The sequence below is a fragment of the Ursus maritimus genome, unplaced genomic scaffold (assembly GCF_017311325.1).
Source record: "Ursus maritimus isolate PB19 unplaced genomic scaffold, ASM1731132v1 scaffold_23, whole genome shotgun sequence".
In the NCBI taxonomy this organism is placed as follows: domain Eukaryota; kingdom Metazoa; phylum Chordata; class Mammalia; order Carnivora; family Ursidae; genus Ursus; species Ursus maritimus.
This window is the reverse complement of record NW_024424786.1, coordinates 7043221-7063971: the sequence shown is the minus strand read 5'-3', so window position 1 is coordinate 7063971 and position 20751 is coordinate 7043221. Positions and strand designations below refer to the sequence as shown.

At 36.0% G+C, this 20751-nt stretch overlaps 1 protein-coding gene across 1 annotated transcript in view; it reads right to left on the bottom strand.

The window, feature by feature from the left end:
* The window catches only part of LDHC (lactate dehydrogenase C), a 44611-nt gene that overhangs the window by 4066 nt on the left and 19794 nt on the right, over nucleotides 1-20751 (bottom strand). Inside the window, exons 4-6 of the mRNA XM_008686923.1 lie at nucleotides 13704-13877; nucleotides 11205-11322; nucleotides 1254-1377 (exon numbers count right to left, since the gene is read on the bottom strand). Coding sequence (XP_008685145.1) covers nucleotides 1254-1377; nucleotides 11205-11322; nucleotides 13704-13877 — 416 coding nt within the window. The remainder of the gene's footprint in view (nucleotides 1-1253; nucleotides 1378-11204; nucleotides 11323-13703; nucleotides 13878-20751) is intronic.

Sequence of the window (20751 nt, the reverse complement as noted above, 5' to 3'; positions counted from 1 at the left end):
ACTCAACTTTTAACACCGGAATTCCTCAAGACTCAATCTCAATCTGTCTTCTCATTTTATTATACTCTCCTTAGACAAGCTCATTAAAATTCCCAGCTGCAGTTACCAAGTGTAAGGTATACCTGTTGCCTGCGCTTGGCCAGCATCTCGCTGCTGTTGTTGTTGTTGACAGAACCTCTCCTTCCCTTTCAGGAACTGTCTCTCTCCAAACTGACCCACACTTAGAAGTCCAACCTAAAACTCTGCTTTGAGTTCCAGAAGCTTGTACCCAACTGCCTATTTCCCCTCGGATATTGCAAAGGCACCTGAAATTCAACTTGTCCATAACTGCAAACATGATCTTTAAATCTGGTTTTCCTTGAGAATTCCCTTCCTCAATGGATATCACTATCTATATAATGGTGCAAAATAGAAACCTACAATGAGCTTTCATTTCCTTATTTCCCACTTCATTCTGTTACCAAGTCCTATGAATGTTACTTCCTAAATACAATGTCTCTCAAATTCATCCCCTTCTCTTCACCTCTACTGCTATCCTTTCTATTCTGGGCTACTGCTCATATTCTTGACAGGTTTCCACATGTCTACTCTTGTCCCTTTCAAATCTGTTCTCTCCATCACAGCCATAGAAATATTTTTAACATGAAAACTTGCCAGTCCCTTGCTTAAATTCTTTTGATGGCTTTCCATAGCCCTTATGGTAAGTAAGGACCCAAATCCTTTTATAAGACTTTCAGTGGCCGAACCCTGCTTACTTCTTCAGCCTCACCATACACTTCCCTTCGCTCTCTGCATTTCAACAACTGACCTTTTATTCAGACCCACAAGTGCCCTCTACTTATATCTACCTCTGTTTCTCTGTACATGTGTTCCCTCTGCTTAAGACTATCACTCCAGCCTTCCAAATTAACTCCTACTCATTATTCAGAATAGGTCACATTTTACTTCCTTAGGAAGTCTTCCCTTACCATCACCTATGCTTCTACCCAGGGTAGCTGAATTCTCTTCTTGTATACTCTTTAAGTACTTGGTAGTTTTTTCATCATAGCACTTATCGTAATTTGTTATTATATACTTACTCTTATAATTATTTTATTAAGTCCATTTCTTTAGTTGAACTTTATGAGGTCAGGGCCTTTTTTGTTCACCACTATATCCTCAAAGCCTATATAATGTATATATGCCTGGCACATAGTAGAGACTCAACAAATATTAAAGAAAAGATGATAAATGAAGAATCAATATAAGCCTACCTTAACCATAGTAGAAACTGGATGCACTCTCCTAAGATTTTTCAAAATTGACCCTGCCAGATCTGTCACAGACAGTCCAATAGCCCAAGAGGTATACCCTTTCAGCTTGATAATCTCATAGGCACTACGATTGTAGAAAGGAAGAAAATCAAATTCATGGCAAAACAACTCAGAGAAAACATATTGTTTTTCAAGCATCCATTTGAAGTTACCTATATGTCAATGCCACTCCCAGAGATTTCTTCTAGAAATTATTTATGAATAGGCAATAGAAGTTTCTATACTATTTTCATAAACTTCATTATTCACTTTAAATAATAATTAACCCACCCTTCTCTTATCATTAAGGCGGAATACTAGAGCATATGTGCCACTAAAGATGAAACTTTTTTTTGAATTTTTTTTATTGTTGCTTAAGTGTCCAAACCCAGGACCTGATCATCTTGAAGGTTAGCATATACAGCTTGCTCGCTACTTAAAACTGTTACTAGGGCGCCAGTGTGATTTTATATAATTTTAAGCCATGTGTACATATTTTTCATAAGAATAAATCATTAAATCAACAATATATGAAAATATGGGAAAATGTTCATGATACATTTTCAAAGGAAAAAGGCACAGTCCTAAACATTACACAATTTCTTATCTCAGGGTAGCAAAAAACATCATTCATGTTTATAAAAACTTCAGAATTGCATCAATCCACAAAGTTATTAACAGTGATTATTTTTAAGTGATATTACAAGTGATATTATCTTCATTACCCTTTTCTGAATTTTCTTATTTTCTACAATAAATACGTATTATATTTCTGCATTGCCACCAACAGCAAAGAACAACTTAGCATTGAGTTTATTTAGTTCTGAGAAAAGGATCCAGAACAGGAAAAGGAATGTTTGGCATCATTATTCATATCAGGTGGTCTTACAACCATGGAGGCACAGTTTCAAGGCCCCAGGACTGCACACAATACACTTGGTAGCAAAAGGGAAGACTGATGTGTGTATGGACCACCTCAGCACAGGAAAGTTGAGACTGGACTGTACTCATTGTGATATCCTAAGTTTTGACTGTCAATCTAAAACCAGGGATAGAGGGCATGCAGATTGCTGTCAAATTTAGGATTAACTTTCAGACTCTCAATTTAATATGACCAAGACTCTGTGGGGTAAGTAAAAGAAAAGAGTGGGAGACTCTGCCTAGGGATTGACTGAATGATGATGTATGAGTTGAAGAAAGCCCTGCAGTAGATAACTGGGGGAAAAATCTTACCAGTGGAATCTGGATGACCGATCTACCCTCTCAGGGGTTAACAAAACAGACTGACAAAGAGAAAAGGGTTGAGAGAAAAAATGGCTAAAAATATAATCCTTTAGTTGTTATTAACCATCCTAATGGAAATAAAACTGCTGGTATAAAGAGAAGGGTAAAGGGAGAAAACCGAACAAGCGGTTTTAAGGCTACTATCTTAAGACAAAAACCGATTGCTCTGTTAAAAACCTGGAAGGACATCCTATTAAATCACGATGTCACTCCCCTGCAGTTGTTGGTTAGCCACTGGAAAATCGGAGGCTATAATGTAAAGGAGTTGAGTTGTTTTTAGATAAAGACTAGCAGTATCCTGAGGATTCTTTATAATTATAGATCCTCTGCTAAATGACCAAGGGTCGAATGATTTAATTTGGACACTGCATTGTTGGGAGGACTAATTGGAATGAGTACCGATCTGTAATGTGTTACAGTATTTGATATTTAAATCACACAGGACTTCAGTGGAAAATGTGTTCTTAATCATTATTCCTGTATAGCAACAGCCTTTTAAATTAGAAAGGAACTAACATTCCCTGTAGTACAGTTATTAGGACAAAGACCAATATTATAACATCCCTGCAAGAAACAGATGGGTGGCTCCATGACATTTGGAAACCAGTATTGTTTAAAACATGTTCCTTGGGGCGCCTGGGTGGCACAGCGGTTAAGCGTCTGCCTTCGGCTCAGGGCGTGATCCCGGCGTTATGGGATCGAGCCCCACATCAGGCTCCTCCGCTATGAGCCTGCTTCTTCCTCTCCCACTCCCCCTGCTTGTGTTCCCTCTCTCGCTGGCCGTCTCTATCTCTGTCGAATAAATAAAATCTTTAAAAAAAAAAAAATGTTCCTTAGTGGCTGAGTTGTGGTTCTGCCTCCAGATCAGGTCGTTCCTGCATTTACTGGGAAATGGCCTCTAATGGCCTCTATATCTGGAAATATATGGTATATGGGTAAAAGACACTTGTGTCGAGAAGGATAGGAAATGATACTATAATATTAACATAGGTGTTTTTTGCTAGGTCTTAACTTAATTTCTTTTCCAAAGCTATTTGGTGTAACAAAGGTTGGTAGGTTCCCTTAAGAAAATTTAAGAAAATGAGGGGCACCTGGGTGGCTCAGTTGGTTAAGCATCCAACTCTTGATTTTGGCTCAGGTCATGATCTTAGGGCTGTGAGATCGAGCCCCAAGTCAGACACCATGCTGGGCGTGGAGCCTGATTAAGATTCTCTCTTTCACTCTTCCTCTACCCCTCCCCCCCCACTGCGCATCTGCTCTCTCTCTCTAAAAAAAAAAAAAAATGATAAAAGAAAAGAGAAAGAAAATGAAACATACTGATAATAATAACCAAAGTGAAAAGATAGTTGGGGAAATTGACCTAAAACTTCCAATTGATGTGATCCCTGTGGAAATAATTTGGCCAGGAGAGGAAATAAATTTGCTTTAGAAATAATCAAACACACAATTAAATGAGTCTGTCAATACATTTAATAATATACAAGTGATAGTAAATAAAAGTGGGAAATAGGATAGTACAATTAGTTAAGGATTACCAAAACACCTGTGAGTGATTTTGGTTACCTGTTGTATAGATCCTGGTGGTTACAGGTATACTAGCTTATCTTTTTCTATGTATAAAATACTGAAGACATGTTTGTCAAAGGAACTCTGAGGAATATATCTTACAAAGATAATCACCCAACGTCACAGAGAGGTATCATGGGTAGAAGGTTAATAGTAGGTATGGATCCTTTCCAAAAAGGCAGGACTATCTAGGAAGATGACTTTGGGTATGCTTTTGCACAAAACAGCTTTCTAGGTTTAAAAAAAAATTAGTTAAGCATTGGAGGGTTCTGAAAGGTGGTGAAGTAGGAAGCACCAGGATTCTATCTCCCCACCTAGACAATAATTGTTTTGCCAAAATCTGTCTGATACAAGTATTCTGGAACTCTGGAGTCTATTGAAGGCTTGAAACTTTCATGGGGAAGGCTCCAATGGTAATTTGTAGTTAATTTCAGCCAATTTCACCTCTTAGAACAGTAGCAGCTACCCATCCCCCACACTCAGCAGGCAGGTGTTCACATGTTCCCCAAGCAGCTTGTGCACAGCCTGCAAAAAGGACCCCGTCCTCTAAATATCAGGAATCTGTGCTCTAATGGCTGATGGGTTGCTTCTGATGACAGAGGTGTAGAAAAAGAGGGGCAGCCATTGTTGTTGAACCTCCCCCTGATCATTGCAACCCCTCCCCATCTGGTTTACAGTGACCTCCAGGGAATTTAAAAGGAGAGCATCCACTTCCCATTCCCTTTATTTTTCTCTTTTTCTCTTCCTGGGAGCCAGATATTAAAGACTAGAACATAAAAATCAATTGTGTATATGGGGGAAAATTAGAAAGTAACCATGCATGCCCAGAAAAAGGCACAGGCTCAGAAAAGACCTAAAAGACCTTAAGATTATACCTCAGGCTGATCTTTGGCATGGAGACAGCCTGCAACAATAATACACACACACACACACACACACACACACACACACACCCCTCAAACCCTTGGAAGGGAGAGAATCTGATTTCCAGAGTTACTACATTATTAGATTAAAATATCCAGTTTTCAACGAAAAAATCACAAAGTATTCAAAGAAATAGAAAAGCATGACCCATTCAAAGGAAAAAAAATTAATCAACAGAAACTGTCCCTAAGAAAGACCTTAAAATAACTATTTTCAAGATGCTCAAAGAAAAAAAGGAGATGTGGAGTAAGTCAAGAAAATGGTGAATGAAATGGAAATATTTTTTTAAAAAAGAAAACCTAAGAGGAACCACCCCCCCCAAATTCTAGAACTTAAAAGCATAATAACTAAAATGAGAAATTCACTAGTGTGATTCAAAGGCAGACTTGAGCAAGCAGAAGAAAGAATCAGCAAACTTAAAGGTAGAACAATGGAAATTACTGAATCTGAGGAAAAGAAAGAAAAAACATTGAAGTAAACAATAAGATTATTAGCACGTTTCTCATTAGAAACTTTAGAGTCCAGAAGACGGTGGGCAAATACATTCAAAGTACTAAAAGAAAAAAAAACTGTCAACAAAGGATCTTATATTTTATATTTGGCAAGACTGTCCTTCTAAAATAAGGGAGAAATTAATATATCCTCAAAGAAACCAAAGCTGAGGGAGTCATCACCACTAGACCTGACCTGCAAGAAATACTTAATGGAGTTCTGCAGGGTAAAAGGAAGAGTAACTCAAAGCCATATGAAAAAATAAAGATCTCAATAAAGGAAAATGCATGGGCAATTATAAAAAGCTAGTAACATTGTTACAATGGTTACAAGTCTATTTTTTGTTTTTGAAATAATTTAACAGACCAATACATTTTTTAAAACAATCAAAAAGATAGTATTATTGTGACTTTAGTTTGTAATTCCTGTTTTTGAATCTAAAAGACTAATGCAGTTAAAAGAATTATTAGTTTATTTGGGGGGCATACAATGTATAAACATGTTTTTTTTTTTAAAGATTTTATTTATTTATTTGACAGAGATAGAGACAGCCAGCAAGAGAGGGAACACAAGCAGGGGGAGTGAGAGAGGAAGAAGCAGGCTCATAGCGGAAGAGCCTGATGTGGGGCTCGATCCCACAACGCCGGGATCACACCCTGAGCCAAAGGCAGACGCCTAACCGCTGTGCCACCCAGGCGCCCCATAAACATGTTATTTTTGACATCAATAATCAAAAAGGGTGAGGGTGGAGCTGTAAAGGAGCACAGTTTTTGTATGTTACTGAAGTTAAGCTGGTACAAACTCAAATAAGTATGTTATAACTTTAGGATGCTAAGTGTAATACCCATAGTAACCATAAAGAAAATAACTATAATAGTTATAGAATATATACAGAAGAAATTTTAAATATTTCACTACAAAAAAATCAACTAAACACAAAAGAAGACAATAATACAGGAAATGAGGAATAAAAAGCTCTAAGGCATGTAGAAAACAAATAGCACAATGACAGAACTTTCCCCCTAACCAGTAATCACTTTAAATGTAAATGGATCAAACTTTCTAATCAAAAGACACAGATTGACAGAATGGATAAAAATACATATCCAGGGCGCCTGGGTGGCGCAGTCGTTAAAGCGTCTGCCTTCGGCTCAGGGCGTGATCCTGGCGATCCGGGATCGAGTCCCACATCAGGCTCTTCCGCTGTGAGCCTGCTTCTTCCTCTCCCACTCCCCCTGCTGTGTTCCCTCTCTCGCTGGCTGTCTCTCTGTCACATAAATAAATAAAATCTTTAAAAAAAAAAAAATACATATCCAAGTATAAGAGACTCATTTCAGATCCAAGACAAACAGTTTGAAAGTGAAAGAATGGAAAAGATATTTTATGCAATTAGTAGCCAAAAGAAAGCAGAGATGGCTATACTAATGTCATACAAAATATAAAATCAAGAAAGTTTACAATAGCCAAAGAGGGATATTATATAGTAATAAAAAGTTCAAAACAGCAAGAAAACATAACAATTATAAACATATATGCACCAAATAACAGACCACCAAAATAAATGAAATAAAAACTGATAGAATTAAAGAGACAAATAGACAGTTCTACAATAATACTTGGAGGCTTCAATACCCCACTCACAATAATGGATAGAACCAGATAGAAGATAAGGAAATAGAGAACTTAAACAACACTAGATCTAACAAACAAAACACCTCACCCAACAACAGCATCTACATTCTTTTCAACTACACATGGGACATTTTTCAGAAAAGACCATATAATATGTCACAAATTAGTTTCGATAAATTCAAAAAGATAGATATCATATACTAAATATCTTCTCTGACAAAATGAGATGAAGACAGAAATCAATAACAAAAGTAAAATTGGAAAAATCACAAATTTGTGGAAATTAACACAGCCTTAAACAACAAAGATCAAAGAAGAAATCATAAGGAAAATTTGAAAATGCTTAAAGATAAATAAAAACACAATATAACAAAAGTTACTGGACACAGTGAAAGCACTGCTAAGGGGGAAATTTATAGCTATACATGCTTACATTAAAAAACAAGAAAAATCTCAAATCAACAACCTAACCTTACACTTAAGGAGCTAGAAAATGAAGAACAAATTAAATCCAAATTTAGCAAATGGAAGAAAATAATAAGGATTAGAGCAGAACAAAATAAAGAATGTAAAAAGCGTATGGAAAATCAATGAAATCAAAAGTTGGTTCTTTGAAAAAATCAACAAAAGTGACAAAAACGTTATCTAGATGAACTAGGAAAAAAGAAGATTCACATTACTAAAATCAAAATCAGGGTACCTGGGTGGCTCAGCCAGTTAAGTGTCTGCCTTCAGCTCAGGTCATGATCTCAGGGTCCTGGGATTGAGCCCCACATCGGGCTCCCTCCTCAGTGGGAGCCTGCTTCTCCCTCTCCCTCTGCCTGCCACTCCCCCTGCTTATGCTCTCTCTCTCTCTCTGTCAAATAAATAAAAGCTTTAAAAATAATAATAAAAATAAAATAAAAATCAAGGAGACAATTTTACTGATTCTACAGAAATAAAAAGAATTACTTGCAAGTACTACAAAAAATTGTATGCCAATGAATTGGATAACCTAGATGAAATGGACAAATTCTTAGAAACACAAAACTCAAATCTAACCTATCAAGACTAAATCATGAATAAACAGAAAATCTGATTAAGACCTATATCACATAAGGTTTGTCAGTAATCAAAAATCTCCCCAAAAAGAAAAGTCCTGGACCAATCTTTTTCAAACTTTTCCAAAAAATTGAAGAGAAGGGAATTCTCCCTGATTCAATGAAGCCAGCATTATCCTGATTTCACAGCCAGGTAAAGTCACTACAAGAAAAGAAAACTACAGACCAATATCCCTTATGAACACCGATGCAAAAAACCTCAACAAATTACTAGCAAGCCAAATTCAGGGGCATTTTCAAAGAATTATACACCATGACCAAGTAGGTTTATTCCTGGAATGGAATGCAAGGATGGTTCATATACCAAAATTCATCAATGTACTTTGACACATTTACACAATAAGGAAAAAACACATTATCATCCCATTTGATGCCAAAAAAAATCATCTGACAACACTACCTCAACATAATAAAAGCCATATATGAAAAACCTACAGTGATCATAGTCAATGGTCAAAGACTGAAAGTTTTTCCTTTAAGATCTGAAACAAGGCAAAAATACCTACTTTTGCCACTTCTATTCAATACAATACTGGAAATTCTATCCAGAGCAACTAGACAAGAGAGAGAAATAAAAGGCATCCAAATTGGAAAGAAGTAAAACTATTTCTGCTCACAGATGACATAATCTTATATGCAGATAACTCTAAAGATCACACAGACACACACACACACACACACATACACACATTGTTAGAATAAATGAACTCAGCAGTGTAACAGGATATAAAGTCAACACGCAAAAATTGCATTTCTACACAATAACAATGAACAATATGAAAAGAAAATTAAGAAAACAATTCCACTTACAACAGCATCAAAAAGAATAAAATACTTAGGAATTAACTTAACCAAGGAAGTGAAAGACATGAACAATAAAAACTACAAAATATTACTGAAAGAGATTAAAGATGACATAAACCCAAAGAGATCTGTAGATTCAATACAACCCCCATCAAAATCCTGAAGATATTTTTTGCAGAACAAGAAAAACCCATCCTAAAATTCATATGGACTCTCAAGGGACTCTGAATAGCCAAAACAATCTTGAAAAGGAAGAAAGAAACTGAAGAACTCACACTTCCTAATTTCAAAACTAACTACAAAGCTACAGTAAACAAAACAGTGTAGTACTGGCATCAAGATAAACATATAGACCAATGAAACAGAATAGAGACCCCAAAAATAGATTTACATATCTGTGGTCAATCGATTTTCAACAAGGGTGCCAAAACCACTGAATGCGGAAAGGACAGTCTTTTCAACAAATGATGCTGGGAAAACTAGATAACCACATGAAGAAGAATGAAGTTGGACCCTTACCTAAGACCACACACAAAAATTAACTCAAGATGGCTAGGATATAAACGTAAGAACTAAGACCATGAAACTTCTACATGAAAATAGGGGAAAAGCTTCACAACATTGCATTTGGCAATGCTTTCTTTGATATAACGACAAAAGCAACAAAAGGAATAAAAAGGCAAATTGGATTTCATGAAAATTTTAAAATTTTGAACATCAAAAGATACTATCAGGGTGCCTGGGTGGCTTAGTCAGTTGGGCGTCGAACTGTTGGTTTCAGCTCAGATCATGATCTCATGTCATGAGGTTAGGCACCTGCACAGGGCTCTGCACTTAGCAGGGAGTCTGCTTGAAGATTCTCTCCCCTTGTCCCTCCCCCCATACATCTAGATGTATGTTTTTATAGATTTAACATTCCAGTTTTGAATATCCAAAAGTGACTTCTAAGTTCCATAACTTCTAATATGCTTGACTAAAAATGAGGGAGAATTATGTGTGCTGTTAAAGCTGATGTATAGAGAGTCAGACACTTATTTTACTTTTAAGTAAACCTAGTTAACTTCTGATCATCTGACCAATTTCATGTTTCTTTTCATCAAATCATTTGATGAACACTTAATAATTTCTAGGTACTGTTTTAAGCATTTTACATGTACTAACTCATTTACTGTTCATAATAACCTTCTAAGGTGGGCTCTATTATTCTCCCCATTTTAAACATGAGGAAAATGATGTGCAGCATTATTTACAATAGCCAAAATATGGAAGCCACCCAAGTGCCCATCAATAGATGAATGGATAAAGATGATGTGCTGGAACATTACTTATCCATGCATGAAATCTTACCATTTGAAACAACATGGATAAACTTAGATGGCATTATGCTAAGTGAAATAAAACAGAGAAATACTAGTACCATACAATTTCTCTTATATGTGGAATATAAAAGACAAAACAAACAATAAAACAGACTCTTAAATACAGAAAAGAAACTAGTAGTTGCCAGAGGGGAGGTAGTGGAGGGATGGGCAAAATAGATAAAAGGGATTAATAAATACAAACTTCCAGATATGAAATAAGTAAGTGATGGAGATGAAAAGCATGGCATAAAGAATATAGCTAATAATATTTAATAATGTTGTATGATGACAGATGGTGACTACACTTATTGTGGTGAGCACTGATTAATGTATGGAATTGTCAATCAATATCAGTATGTTATATACCTGAAACTAGTATAACATTGTATTATACTTCAACAGAAGAAAAAGATGAAACTGAGCTTTTAATATTTTAAATAAGTTCTCAATATCATACCACTAATAAATGGTGAAGCCAGGTTTCCAGCCTCAGCAAACTGGTTGCAAAGTCTATGATCATAATCACTATGCTATATTACCCTCAAACACATATGAGTTCTTGTGAAATCATAAGCAGATTTTCCTTTTTAAAAAATGACCCCCAAAGAAAGCTATGAATTTGGGGATTTTCAGAAGGTTAGAGTTATTTCTCTCACAAGAGGCAAAGGTCAATTATATACTTTTTGTCTGTGAAACTAATTATTAAGCCTGATTATTAAGGCACTGAGACATTGAATGAGTACTGTTACCTTTCAACAACTTGTTTATGGATATTTTTCCACTGGTCTTTGTCTGAGTCGGTTCCTAATTTAGGGTCTAGAGTCTTCAGAGCAACACCAGCAACATTCACCCCACTCCATAAGGGCACTAAAAGAAATATATCTCAGAATAAACTCTTCTTTCCAGTGCTGCATCAGTTCTTTGAGTTCAATGGGTTTGTATTATAAAGTTAGGTTACTACCTTACACATATATAAAAATAAGTTTAAAATGGACAAAAGAAAGAAATGTAAAAAACCAAAATTATAAACTATTAGAAAAATATACAGAAGTTATTTATAATTTTGTGGTATAGGAGGCATTTAAAGCAAGATGCAACTACAGAATCCACAAAGAAAAGGAGAAGATAAAAAAGAGCAATAAATACTACCCAACAGTAACAAAGAGCTGACGGGGAATAACTGTCAACCTAGAATCTCATATCAGTTAAACTGTCATTCGAGAATGGAGTGAAACTAAAACACTTTCATATAAACAAAACTGACAGGATATACTTCAGGAAGAAAGAATTAAATCGAGGGGAAGGAGTTAGATACAGGAAATAAAGATAAGCAGTACCATTGGCAAACATGCACACAAATCCAGACAGGTATTATACTTAAACAGTAATAACTAGTTTGGGGATATGAACACAGAATGGAACGCAAAAAGTAGTTAATACAGTTCCCCCTTGAACAACACATGTTTGAACTGTGTGAGTCCACTTTTACATGAGTTTTTTTCCCAAAAACTATATTGGAAAATGTTTTGGAGATGTGCAACGATTTGAAAAAACTTGCAGATGAACCAGGTATTATTATAAAGAAAACATCATATAAGATATATAACATACTTTGATTGAATTAACTGTTTATGTTATCACTAAGGTTTCCAGTCAAGAGTAGGCTACTAGTAATTAAGTTTTGGTGGAGTCAAAAGTTATACAAAGATTTTCAACTGTGTGGGGATTGGAACCCCTGACCTCCATGTTGTTCAAGGGTCAACCATAATTACTATGTGAGAGAACAAGGCCAATCAAACTTTATACATTCTAAGGTCTATGTATTATTCCAAAGAAGAATAAACACGCTAATTATTTTGAGGTCAAGTATGAATATAGGTAACCACTTACAAAGTGTGTGTATAATCCAAAGTAATAAAGGAAATTAAAGAAAGTTTAATTGATCCAGTAGAAAGTAGAAAAGAAAAAAGAAACAAAAGAAAATCTCACTAAATAGAACAATAAATATATTCAAATCAATACCAATCAGAATATGCTACTTTATAAAAAATAAAATTATGGAATATTAAGTGTGAGACATTAAAACATACCTAGAAAAATTATTTTTAATGACTTCGTGGAGTAAGAACTGAGTTAAGAAAATAACACAAGCAAACAGAGTCAAATTAAGGCACTGGTGAAACAAATATTTATCCAAATCAAATCAAAAGCATTTATTTTAAAAAGTAAAACACTATGATATGAGAAGTTAAGCTTGAGAAAAGGAAGGACGGTAATTGAGAGAGGTCATGAAAGTGTCTTCTGGTGCATTTACCAGAGTGGTAATTACACAGATGTGTTCACTATTTGATGATTTATTGAGCTATAAATTTATATTCTGTACAATTGTTCTGCATATGTTATATATACTTAAATGAAAAAATGTTTTAAAGTATACAATAAATTTTATCATGATTTAAAAAAATATTTATTATACTATGACCCTTGAAGTATAAAAGAAAATAGAAGAGCTCATTAAATGTTTTGAATTAATGAATGATCGAATGAATAAACAAATGGTCCCTATTCCCTATAAAATGGGTTTATTGACATTATGGAAAGATTTGCACATATGACACAATTAGAGAACATTTTAAGAAGTAGAAAGTTCTAACTGTGCAACAGATATTAAATGTTTAAGTTCAGAAGAGAAAAAGGCTCGTGTGGCCTAAGTAATAGTTTAAACCACATATTATATATAATTTTACTTACATAAAAAATCTGAAATAAACAAATCAGAAAGTAGATTAGTGGTTGCCTGGGGCTGGGTGGGTATGAGCACAGGAATGGGAGTTTCTTTTTGGGGTGATGAAAATGTTCTGTAATTATCTTGTAGTAATGGTTGTACAACTCTTGGAATATACTAAAATCCAGTGAATTCTATACTTTAAATAGACAAATTTTATAGTATGTGAATTATATCTTAATAATGCTGTTGTTAAAAAAGTCACACTAATTTAAGTTCTCCAGATAAGAGAAACACTCATTGACTTTTAAAACCACTATATGTTATGTGCACTATTTTATGAGAGGTAGCTAAATCCATGAACAGAAGACAAAGTACAGGAATAGGAAAAGATATACCAGGGCAATACCAACAAAATGAAAGTTATGTAGCTATATTAATATCAGAAAAAAATAGACTTTAAAGAAAATAAGCAGGATTAGAGATAAGTATGATTACATAATAATAATAGGTTTATACGTACCACTAGAATCACCATGTTCTCCAATAATCCAACCATGGCAGCTTGTGGGATGGACACCCAACTTCTCTCCGATTAGGTAACGGAAACGAGCAGAGTCTAGATTGCAACCACTTCCAATTACACGAGTTGCAGGTAAGCCACTTAGCTTCCAGACCACATACGTCAAAATATCCACTAGGAGGAACAATTTGTTGGGAAAAAATTAATGGTAACTTCTTTCTACAATTTCCTTTTCTAAATAGATAAATTGTCTTTTTTTACTTTTATTTTTAATTTTTCTTAAGTAGGTTCCATCATGGAACCCAACATGGGGCTTGAACTCATGACCCTGAGTCAAGACCTGAGCTCAGATCAAGAGTTGGATGCTTAACCAACTGAGCCACCCAGGCACTGCTAGATAAATTGTCTTAAAATCAAATACAGATTCATTACAGAGTTCAAAGGGAAGCAAGTCAACAAATACATAAGGATTGTCTCTCACATAGGTGTTAAAAAGTTTAAATTATTCATGATAAGGATTTTAAAGCAAAAAAAAAAACCCTTTTGAGATAATGTATGTATCTATCTGTGTATTAAATAAGCAGTCAATTAATTCTACTTTCTTAAGCACACCTAGATTTCGCCTCTCCCATACCACAGCCTCATCTAATCTATCAGCATTTCCCACCCAGAATAAGGCCACATGCATGATCAGGGCTATATGCAGTTGTGAACGACAAATTTCAACATTCAGTCATGATTAAAAAAAAAAAACCTTTTGGGGGCACCTGGGTGGCTCAGCCAGTTTAGCGTCAGACTCTTGATGTTGGCTCGGGTCATGATCTCAGGGTCCTGGGATGGAGCCCTTCGTTGAGCTCCAATTTGGGCTTCCTGCTGAGCAAGTCTGCTTAAGATTCTCTCTCTCCCTCTCCCTTTGCCCCTCCCCCCTGCTCGAGTGGGCTCTTCTCTCTCCCTAAATAAATTAATTAAATCTTTTTAAAAAAAAGAAACTATGAAACTATGAAACGAAGGGAATTTCATAAAAAACACATTAAACATCATACTCAATGATTAAAGACTGAATGCTTTCCCCACAAGAGAAAGAATTAGGCAAGTATGTGCCCTCTCAATGCTTGTGCAAGGCTGACATGCCACTAACACCGGAGGATATAGATATAAATGGTGTTCAGTGGAGAAAATCTTAGAAGCAGAGAAATAAGGAACCACACTGTGTACACTGAACTTTCTCTATTCCACAGCATAGGTTAGGCAGGGATCCTCTGTACACAATATAGCCAAGTGCAGAGGAGCCTCCTTTGGCTAGCAAGCTGGGTGCTTTCTAGAAACTCCTCCAAGAGCAAGAACAAGCCCCAACACCACACTGTTACATAGCTTTGGAGGGGGAAAAGAACACTTAAGTTTCCTTAAGTAACAAGAAATGTATCAAGGAATATCTGGGTCGAGCAACGATGGTAAGGAGTATGTATTTCCAGGACCAAGGTCTACATACCAAGGGCCCCAGAAAGACCCTTGCATGCCAGGAATGCTGATACCAGCTTAAGGCCTTGCTGTCTCTCCACAAGCTGGCTCAGCTCAGCTGATACAGTTCTCTGTTAAGCCACCAAAATGAGGAAGGAAAGAAGCCTCCAGAATCACGCAGTTCTGTATCTCATTATTACTCACATTCACCATTGTACTGGAGGTCCTAACCAGTGAAAAAAGGCAAGAAAATAAAAGGGTCTTCAAATTGGAAAGAAAGAATTAAAATTAATGAAACTGTCTACAGATGACATGATAATATACACAGAATATCCTAAGAATCTGAATAAAATTACTAGAATTAGCAAGTGAACTTAGCAACATTTTCAAGATACATAGTCAATATAAAAAATATTTTAAAGAACAGTATTTCTATATACTAGCAATAAGCAACAGGAAAATGAAATGTAAAGACAACTTTTTTTATAATAGCATCAAAAATATGAAATGCTTAGGGATAATTTAATAAACTTTGTATAAGACCTATACCCTGAAAACTACAAAACGCTGCTAAAAGAGAATAAATGAGACATACATACATGAAGAGATATTCCACGTTCATGGACTGGAAGACTCAATAGCATTCAGATACAATCTCCAAATTAATCTATAGATCTAACACAATCCCAATTAACATTCCAGCATGTGGTTTTATAGAAATGGATGAGCTAATTGTAAAATTTATGTGAAAATGAAAACACATAATACCCAAAGTAATTTTAGAAAAGAAGAACAGAGAAAAAAAAAAGAAAATAAGAACAAAGAGAATTTACATTAACTGATTTGAAGATTTAGTGTAATCAAGATAATGTGATAACAAATGAATATATATGGAGATCAATGAAAAAAATAGAGAATCTAGAAATAGACTACCATAAATGATAATTTTCAAAAAAGTTGTCAAAGCAATTCAAATGGGAAAAAAAGTATTTTTTTTAAAGATTTTATTTATTTATTCGACAGAGATAGGGACAGCCAGCGAGAAAGGGAACACAAGCAGGGGGAGTGGGAGAAGAAGAAGCAGGCTCATAGCGGAAGAGCCTGATGTGGGGCTCAATCCCACAACGCCGGGATCATGCCCTGAGCCAAAGGCAGACGCTTAACTGCTGTGCCACCCAGGCGCCCCTGAAAAAAAGTATTTTTAACAAATGTTGCTAGAAAAACTAGATAACATCATTGAAAAAAATGAAGGACACCTTACATCAAATGCTAAAATTAATATGAAATGAGTTACAGTCCTAAATATAAAAGATAAAATGATCAAACTTACAGAAAATAATAAAGGAGAAAATCTTCAGACTTAGGGTGAGCTAAAGTTTTCTTGGCTAAAAGTCAAAAGAACATAGGGGTGCCTGGGTGGCTCCATTGGCCAGCTCCTGATTTTGGCTCAGGTCATAATCTCAAGGTCATGAGGGCGAGCCCCTAGTCCGGCTTTGCACTCAGTGCTGAGTCAGCCTGAGATCCTCTCCCTCCGCACCTCTTCCCCCACTCATGCTCACTCTCCCTCTCTCAAATAAACAAATCTTTTAAAAATAATAATAAAATAAAAGTCAAAAGAGCATAAAATATAAATAAGAAATTGATAACTGGACTTCACCAAATGACATACTTTACTCTTTAAAAAATATCTTTAAGAGCACAAAAAGGCAAGCAACAGACTGAGAGAAACTTATGCAATACTTATATCTGACAAAGGGACTTGTATATAGTGTATATAAGAACTCTTATGATTCAACAATTAAAAGTTGAGTTATAGGTCAAAAGAATTAAAAGTCAAAATATCTAATTTTTAAATATTAACAAAAGATATGAATAGACCATTCACAAAAGAAAATATACTAATAGCCAAGGAACACATGAAAAATGCTCAACATCTTTGATCATGAAGGGAATATAGTTAATTAAAACCATAATGAGGGGTGCCTGGGTGGCTCAGATGGTTAAGCATCTGCCTTCGGCTCAGGTCATGATCTCCAGGTCCTGGGATTGAGCCCCATGTTGTCAGGCTCCTAGCTCAGCAGGAAGTTTTCTTCTTCTTTTCCCTCTGCCTCTCCCCCTGCTTGTGCTCTCTCTGCCTCTCTCTCTCTCTCTCTCAAAAGAATAAATAAAATCTTTAAAAATAAAATAAAACCATAATAGAATGATTAAAATTGAAAAGACTGGCAATACCAAATGCTGACAAGGATATGGAACAAATAGGACTCTCTTCGACTGCTGATGGGAATGTAAAATGAATGATCACTTTGAAAAAACCGTTTGGCAGCTTCAAACAGAGTTAAGCATATACATCCCATATAAGCCACCCAGGTATTTACCCAGAGAAAAAATGACATACACCCATGAAAATACTTGTTCACAAACGTTTACAGCAGCTTTATTCATAATAGCCAAAAACTGGAAATAACAAAATCTACCAATGGATAAATGGATATGAATGGATAAACAAAGAGGACTTAAAATTACTTAAGAGAATAATTACTCTTCAGCAGTAAAAAAAGAAGAGATCACTGATATACCGAACAACATGGATGAATCCCAAAATAATCATGCTAGGTGAAAGAAGCCAGACAAAAAAGATTACATATGATTCCATTACATGAGATTCCAGAAAATGGGGCCAGAGGTAAGATAAGGGACAGACTGCAAAGAGGCACATGAAAACTTTCAGAGGTAATGGAAATGTACTTATCTTGATTATAGTGGTGGTTTCATGAGTGATTACATCTATCAATACTCATTGTGGAATGATGTTAGCAACACAGCCAAATAAGACATACCTTCTCACCACCCACCCCTCAAAACCAACAATCTACCATCCACCCATGGACAAAAGTGCCTTTGTTGGAGCAGTGGGATCCAGCACTATACACCAAGGAACCCAGAAGGAGACTCACTCACCCATGTGTCAGGCATGTAATAGGAACAGAGGCCTCAGTCCCAGCTGTGGACCCTGCAATGGCCCATGAGCCAATTCCAGCCCCACTTTACTGCAATCCAGGAGCTCCTGGAAAACAACGTCTTGGACAATCCACCCATGGATAGGACACCTTTCTGGAAGTCCTGGTTTCCAGCACAGAAGTCCCAGCACACTACTGGGGCAAAATAATATGAGTTTGGATGCACTGAAGAGGGTAAGAGGAACAGTTTGACTTTACTTGCATCATTCCTCCCCCAAGGTGGAAGAGCTCAGTGTCAAAAGAGATCTTCTTAGCTCATGATTTCTCCCACAAAGGAAAGTCAGAGTGTGTGAGTAAGCATCTACCTTCACTAGCGATGCAAACTGCTGCCAAAGAAGCCCATTTCTATCTCACCCCACCCAAAGTATTGAGTCCTGAGCTGCATGACTGGGAAATGAGGAGAAGCTAAGACAGTGGCAGACAGGAGTCTCAAAGGGGCATTATGGGACACAGATACTACTAAATGTGTTGTAGACTCCATCAGGAAGTATGCCCATGAGCCACTGGGATGCCTTGTCAGTGGGTCCCCCTAACTAACCCAGAGGCAACCCCAGCATTCCACACACAGACCCCCATACACACCCCACTATGGTTGGCTTCCAGTATGTACTCTCAATGGCAAGAGTGAGCATTAACAAACAGCTAGTGAGCACAGGCAGAAAGCTGATCCAAAACTGTGGGTCAGAAAGAGACTGCAAACTTCAACTTCAGCCACATCCTTGGGAAAGCAAAAGAGAAACTCTCAGCACCTGGCCTACTACATCCAAGGTCAAAATGAGGCATAGAAGCTTAAATATTCTGCCACAACAGGGTGTAAGATGTGCGGAGCACACATATACATAGGTCTGAGAAAGCCTCAGAATCCTTAGCAGGGCTGACAGAAGACATTTCTGTACTGAACTAAGTTGGTAAAGACTAGAGGAGGTTACAGCTACTTCAAATGCAAAGATAGTAACACAAGACTTCAAAGAACATAAAAATATCAGGGAAACATGACACTACCAAAGGATCTCAATAATTTTCCAGTAACCAACCCCAAAGACATGGAAATCTGTGATTTAGCAAGCAAAGAATTCAAAATATCTGGTTTAAGGAGGCTAAGTGAGCTACAAGGAAACAGAAATAGTTCAGTGAAATCAGGAAAACAAAATGAGAAATTTAAGGAAGAGCTAAAAATCATAAAAGAAGAACCAAATTCTAGGGTCGAAGAATACAGTGAGCAAAATAAAACTGCAACAGATAGCATCAACAACAGACGGGATCAAGAAGAAAGAACCTGTTGAACTTAGTAGATATCTCCAGAATATTCCATCCTAAAACATCAGAATACACATTCTTTTCAAGTGCACCAGAATGATCGTATATAAGGTCACAAAACAAGCCTCAACAAATACAAAAAGATTGAAGTCAAACCATGCACGTTTTCTGACCCCGACACTGTGAAACTAGAAGTCACCCACAAGAAAAAATTGGGAAGACCACAAACACATGGAGGGTAAACAACATGCTACTAAACAGTGAATGGGTCAACCAGGAAATCAAAGAAGAAATTTTAAAACATACATGGAAACAAATGAAAATGAAAACACAATGGTCCAAAACCTTTGGGATGTAGTAAAAACAGTCCTAAGAAGGAACTATATAGCAATAACTGCCTACCTCAAGAAGCAAGGAAAATCTCAAATAAACAACCTAACTCACACCAGAAAAAGAATAACAAAGCATAAAGCCAGCAGAAGGAAGGAAATAATACAGATCAGAGCAGAAATAAAAGATATAGAAACTAAAAAATCCATAGAACAGATAAATGAAACCAGGAGCTGGTTCTTTGAAAAAATTAATAAAATTGATAAACCTCTAGCCAAACATCAAAAAGAAAAGAGAAAGGACCCAAGTAAATAAAATCACAAATAAGAGAGGAGAAATAACAACCAACACCATAGAAATACAAACAATTAGAATATTATGAAAAACTATATGCCAACAAATTGGACAACCTAGAAGTGGATAAATTCCTAGAAACATATAAATTACCAGCAAAGAAATTGAATCAGTAATCAAAAAACTCCCAGCAAACAAAAGTCCATGACCAGATGGCTTTACAGGCAAATCCTACCAAACTCTTAAAGAAGAGTTAATACCTATTCTTCTCAAATTATTCCAAAAAATAGAAAAGGAAGGAAAATTTCCAAATTCATTCTACAAGGCCAGCATTACCCTGATAGCAAAACCAGATAAAGACACCACTAAAAAAGAGAACTACAGGCCAGTATCTCTGATGAACATAGATGCAAAAATTCTCAATAAAATACTAGCAAAACAAATCCAACAATATATTAAAAAATAATTCACCACAATCAAGTGGGATTTATTCCTGGGTTGCGAGAATGGTTCAATAATCTCAAATCAATCAATGTGATACATTAATAAAAGAAAAGGTAGGAACCATATGATTATTTCAATAGATGCAGAAAAAGCATTTCACAAAGCATGACATCCATTCATGATAAAAATCCTTAACGATGTAAATTTAGAGGGAACATAGCTCAACATAATAAAAGCCATATATGAAA